Raw genomic sequence first — 6,000 nt, forward strand, 5'->3', positions numbered from 1 at the left:
TTGAATGTTGCTCTGTTGCTGTGTTAAGATCATTCTTAGGGTTTGCTAGCTATTATCACCGCTTTGTCCCAAGTTTTGCCTCCCTAGCTCATTCAGAGCTTCAGGAATGAGGTTTTGCATGACTTACATAATGGGCATAGTCACCAGGGGATAGACAGAATTGAAAACTTGATACAGAAGAGATGTTATAGTCCAGGTGTGTTTAGAGGTTGAAGATCATTGTCAGCAACACTGTGTTCAGACTAAGGCAGTTTATTCCAGACCTAAAACAACCATGGGTCACCTCATGGCTGGGAGGCCTAATCAGATTCTAGCAATTAATTTCTAATGCCTTGAACCCTCTGTTGATGGTCATATAAATGTATTGATTCTTACTGATGTGTTCTCCAAGTTTACTGAGTCCATTGCCACTAAGGATAATTCCTATTGAAATAGGTACCTCTCCAAGGCCACATTTAGCTTTTGAAAAGCTTAGTTCAAGTTCTCATCATATTATGAGATGCTAAACACTAATACTTTACTGTTCAGACTCTTCAGAAAGCTTCTCTTGTGCTGTTAAAGATGTTGAGCATCCATTGTTAAATAACTGGATAACAAGTAGATATGAAGATTAGTATTAAAGCCAGTGTGATGTGATGATTTCAACAATTTAAACAGAAATGAAGTCACTATAAAATGGCTCCTGTGAGAGTTTAGGATGTTGGACTTTGCTTATACATCATAAAAGTATTGTTAATTAAAAATAAAACACACATATATTTTGTATTTTAAATATGTAACAGCAGTACATGTATTCTGTTACTCCCCAACACTGTATAAAACCTAAATCAAGCTGTCTTAGAAAGTTTAGAAGGCCAAATAGCACTGCTTAGACCAGGCATTCACACAGCCCCAGATTCCTGTGATTATAAAGAGGAAAAACAGCCCCGCCTACCAGAGGTGGTTCCCAGACTCAGGTCTTACCTGTCACGTTAATGAGAATTACATTAACATGAATCCAATATGATTTTTAATTTCTGCTGCAGTATATCAGTTCTACACTAGAGGTCTCTTTGTAGTGAAAGAAATGATTGATAAACAAGGAAGCGACGGTATTAAAACTGAATGCAGCTTGGAGAAACACTTAAATCAGCTCTGCATTCAGTCTATCCTCTTAGATGGCTTTTGATTGATTCTGGTTTCTGATATTTTTTCAAGTTTAAAATAAACAGCGGCAGTAACTAGGCCTTTAAAATATTCATACAGCCAACTTTTTCTCATTAGAAGTTAAATTTAATAACAGCCATGTTATTGGCAGAAGCTGGATGTTTGTTTCTGGGTTTCATTCTGTGCCTCTCAGGTAAGAATAATTTGTTTCTCTTCATGATAACTGTAAGGAATATGTGTCAGGAATGTAGAAAAAAAAACGCAGAGAGTTACAAGTTTATTTAAGAAATGAGAAAGTCTCAGTTACTTGTTCTGCTGTTCTGAAATCTGAAGTATATCAAAGCACCAGATTGTGATCCTTCACAGTAACATGCTGTCATCACAGATTAGCACAGAAAAGAAAGTTAGCATAAATGTTCACCATGTTTTCTAATCACATGTTGTGTTAAAGGTGTTCAGGGAAAACCAAACAGCATCTGTGCCTTGAAAGGTTCATCAGTGAATCTGCCCTGCTCACATCAACATCCCACTGCAAGAAATAGCTGGTACACTGGATACTTGAGTATCTCCAAGATATTGTTCACTACAGATGAAACACATGTAAAGTACAGCATGTCAGCAGAGAGTAATTTCACTCTAACAATCAATAATCTGACAGAGAGTGATGGAAATTTTTACTGCTGCATTAAAACTGCTGACAGATCAACGTGCCAACAAAGTGGAATTAATTTCCATGTTACAGGTACAGTGCTTTTTACAAATGCATCACAAATGAATGAGTTTATGGATGATCAGTGTATTCATGTTGGTCATGTGACCTCTCAGAGCTGCAGGTAAAGGTGATTCCTGCCACAGAGGGACAGACAGTAACACTGATGTGCAGCAGCAGCTGTCCTCTGACTGAAAAGCCTGCAGCCTACATCTGGTACAAGAACAGAGAGTTTCTCTATGAGGACTGGTCTCCCTGGTACCAAGAGCTGCTCAGCAGTGAGGAAGCAGTCACATACTCCTGTGCTGTCAAAGGCTACGAGCATCTCAGAGCCCCTGAAGTCTCTGTGGGTGAGTCATGATGGACGCCTCCTCATCATGTTATGAGATGTCTGACAGACATGAATAATTTCACTGTTTAAACATCAGTGGTGTTTTTCAGATTCTGTAACTCCGACCTGCTTCAGTGTGACCTATGCTAAAGGGAGAATGTGTTCTTCTCAGCAGACATCAGTGGACGAGTCCTGCTCCATCACATATCCCAGAGGTGAAGTTCTGGACAAACTGCACTTTGAAATTTCATTTTTATTTCTTAATTTATTTGACATGACAGAGATGAACTGGTGGAAAATGTGTTCATCATCTCCCAACAGAAATTCATGTCCAGAGGCCTGCTGAACACAGAGGTCACATCAGACTGACCTGTAACAGCAGCTGTTTTCTGACTGACCCTCTGATTTCCTTTGTGTGGTATGAAAACAGAAAGCCTACAGTGCAGGAGGGAAAACAGATTCTAGTTTCCATCTCTCAGCCAGACAGTTTGTCTTGTGCTGTAAAAGGTCTTGAGGATGTGCGCTCTGCTGACGTCTGTGAGTAAACGTATTACTTATTGTCTGTAAACTTACAAAATAGAACAGTTATGGTATGGTACAGTTGATTGTTCTGTGTTGTTGTTAGAATATCTGACCACAATAACAGAAACACTGTAAATTTTAATGCTACAATAATAATGTGGTAAACACCATTTTTAAGATCTGATAATGTTTTATTTTGTTGGAACAGTCACAGGTGTTGTTCTTTTGCATTTTTATGCTGTTTTGACTCATTATTGTATGAGGTGTGAGTCTCTGTTATAGCTATTGGCAATTGTCAGTGCTTATTTTGCAATAATTTTATATATTTTGTAATGATTTTGTAATAATTCACTGAGGGTTTTTTTTCTGAAAACAGTTTTTTTGAATCAATAATTTACTGTATATCTTATAGGTTCTGATAAAATATTTGCATAGCAATTGATTAAAAATTTATGATCAAGGGAAATCATTTACATATGTGATACAAGAGCATACATAAACAGAAATGATTTGTTAATTATTTCTGTTTATGTATGTTATATTTCTGTTTCATCCATATTTCAGGTGTTAGTGATGATTCCTGCTGGAGTTTGAATTATGTCCACAGCAGAATCTGTGCTCTGGAAGGATCTTCAGTCAACATCTCCAGTAAATACTCACATCCTGACTACGAGCAGATACAGTCTAAATGTTGGTATAAATTTAAGGGAAATGCTGAGGAGGAAGCTGAACAGCTGACTGAGGATGCAGATCATGTGGAGTATGATGACAGCATGAAGAACCAACACATCCTCAGATTAAAGAAGTTGAAGAGAGATGACTCAGGAGAATACAGGTTCACCATCACAACAGAAACTGAAGAAGTGATAGAGTCTGATTTTCTTGGAGTTACTCTGATTGTCACAGGTAATTATGGTTTGTCATTATATATGTAAAAACAGCTGTCAACACAATATCCTCTGCAATGCTTTCAACTGAATTGACAAGAAAAAGATGCAGGAATTTTCCTCAGGTGATGATGATGTTTTATTTAGTCAAAAAGCTACAAAGAGTTTTTAATGCTTCTTGCACTCTTCAGAAGTTAGTGAAAATCCAAAGCACCAAATCCTGTTGTCTCTTTAATGAGAAACCGTTACAGTTACTGACCAGTCTGGGTGTTTTTCAGAGCTGAGAGTGAAGATGAGTCCTTCTGCAGTGGTGACAGAGGGTCAGAGAGTCACACTGACCTGCAGCACCAGCTGTCCTCTGACTGACAACACAAACTACATTTGGTACTTGAACAGTCGACCTCTGACCCCGAGAGAGAACCAGAACAAACATCTGATCCTAGACCCAGTCAGCAGGGAGGATGCAGGAAGCTACTCCTGTGCTGTGAAAACCAACAAAGATATCAGCTCTGCTCCAAAGACTCTCACTGTCCAAAGTACTACAGGAACACGGATACGAGCAGCTGCAGGAGTTTCTGCAGCTCTGCTGGGTTTAATACTTCTCCCTATCACTGTCTTCTTGTGTATTAGGTGAACATTATTGTGTTATCTCTAAGACCAGTCATGTTTAAACTTTATTTGTTTTTGTACAACAGGACTTCCAATCCATAAACTTTACAGAATTTCAGAGACATTGCAGCAATATGAATGTATGTGTGTGTGTCAGGTTGTGTCTTAGACTCCACCTTTCTCAGAACATCTCATGCTGCTCCAGGTGTGGGGGCCTATTTCACCCTACCATGCTCCCTGCTGGTGGCTGGTGCCCCACCCGCCAGCTGCTGCTTGGTGTGGCCTGGTCCCCCTGGCTGTGTCCAGGGCCTGCTGGGGTGGGGGCCCAAGGGTCTTCTCTTTAACATGAATTTATGATCACTGTCTCGTCTCATCAGATGACCCTTGATCTCATTTATGAAAACATCTCAGCTCAGTCAGCAGGGCAGGATGATCATCACTACAGCAGACTGCACTTCAGTGAAAACCACACAGCTGACCTCTACTCCACCATCGAGCCACTGTGTGCTCAATAAAGAAACGTTTGTTAATATGGTGATTTTTTTCTCCAATGATAAACGTTTACCATCACAGCAAAGACACTGCAGCTTCTTGATCCATCAGTGGATTACGCTCACTTTATTGGAATATAAATTACAGGAGAAATAAGTTGAAATTGAAATCCAATTGAGATTGAAAAGCTCTAATCTTAAGCACTTTACTTTGTGTGCTTCTGATGCCATTAATGAAAACATCAAAGTCATTGTGTCTGCAGGTTTCTCTTCTGTTAGGTTTTTGTCTGTACCACAAAATAACCACTAACAGTGTCACATGTCTCTGCTCTCACTGTCAGCACTGTCAGGTTTTAGATGAACATATAATAATATGTAGCCATGTCACATGTTTAACTGAGCTGCTTTGAATGTAGTTTGTCTGGAGAAAGACTCAGAAAAATCAAATCTCTTTTCAGCCTTTCAGGTAGGAGTAATGAAAATGATGTTTCTGGAATGTAGAAATTATGCATAATTTTACTCATTAATTTATTTAAGTTTATAATTTGATTTGATCTGTATGACCTCTGAATTGTATTAAAGTACCAGATTTGTATCCTTAACACTAACGTGCTTTCTTCACACATGAAGTCCATCATTCTACAGTGAGAAAGATTATCGACAAGTGAAAAACATTCAAAACTGGCTTCTGACTATAACATGCTGCTGTGCAGTGCAACTAAGATGTCCTAACCTACCAACAACTGTACCAACCTGATTCAAGCTTATTTCAAATACAATGATCAAACAAAATGAAGTATATACATAATATGTGTAACGGGGTTCAGTAACCTTCCAGAGACTGAGGTGGCCATGGCCCTCACAAATTACTGTAAGTTATTACAGTAATTTGCCTTTACCCAGGGGATGCCATACCCTGCATTTACGGACTTCCTAAAATCCACAAGGAAGCTGTCCCACTCAGACCCATAGTCAGTAGCATAAACTCAGCCACTTATAACATTGCTAAACACCTTGCTACCATCCTTGCTCCTCTCGTGGGGAACACCCCACACCACATCAAGAACTCCACCGACTTCATCGACAAGGTCCAGAAACTTACCCTGGATCCAGATGAAACCATGGTGTCCTTTGATGTAGTCTCTCTCTTCACTTGCATACCCACCACGGAGGCCGTGGAGACTGTCAGAAAACGACTACAAGAAGACAGCTCCTTGGAAGACAGGACCAACTTCACACCCGATCAGATCTGCACACTGTTAGACCTCTGCCTCACCACTACATATTTCAAGTACAATGAAGGCT

The 6,000-nt window shown here is 39.5% G+C and overlaps 1 protein-coding gene across 1 annotated transcript; it reads left to right on the top strand.

Moving 5' to 3' along the window:
• The first annotated feature begins 1,112 nt into the window (after positions 1-1,112).
• LOC309708342 (uncharacterized protein) lies at positions 1,113-5,278 on the top strand. The gene is made up of 7 exons (XM_082536295.1): positions 1,113-1,339; positions 1,598-1,888; positions 1,972-2,205; positions 2,297-2,401; positions 2,508-2,727; positions 3,280-3,614; positions 3,874-5,278. The coding sequence occupies exons 1-7, from the start codon at positions 1,285-1,287 to the stop codon at positions 4,227-4,229; spliced, it is 1,596 nt and encodes a 531-aa protein (XP_082392421.1). The 5' UTR covers positions 1,113-1,284; the 3' UTR covers positions 4,230-5,278.
• Positions 5,279-6,000: the final 722 nt, after the last annotated feature.

This window comes from Aulonocara stuartgranti, assembly GCF_965226115.1.
Source record: "Aulonocara stuartgranti genome assembly, chromosome: 6".
In the NCBI taxonomy this organism is placed as follows: domain Eukaryota; kingdom Metazoa; phylum Chordata; class Actinopteri; order Cichliformes; family Cichlidae; genus Aulonocara; species Aulonocara stuartgranti.

Bases quoted from the DNA above. Each gene is read 5' to 3' on its own strand.
- LOC309708342 (XM_082536295.1), top strand. From the start codon at position 1,285: ATGTTATTGGCAGAAGCTGGATGTTTGTTTCTGGGTTTCATTCTGTGC. The intron at 1,889-1,971 runs GTACAGTGCTTT...GTGACCTCTCAG, and splicing joins AATTAATTTCCATGTTACAG to AGCTGCAGGTAAAGGTGATT. The intron at 3,615-3,873 runs GTAATTATGGTT...GGTGTTTTTCAG, and splicing joins AGTTACTCTGATTGTCACAG to AGCTGAGAGTGAAGATGAGT.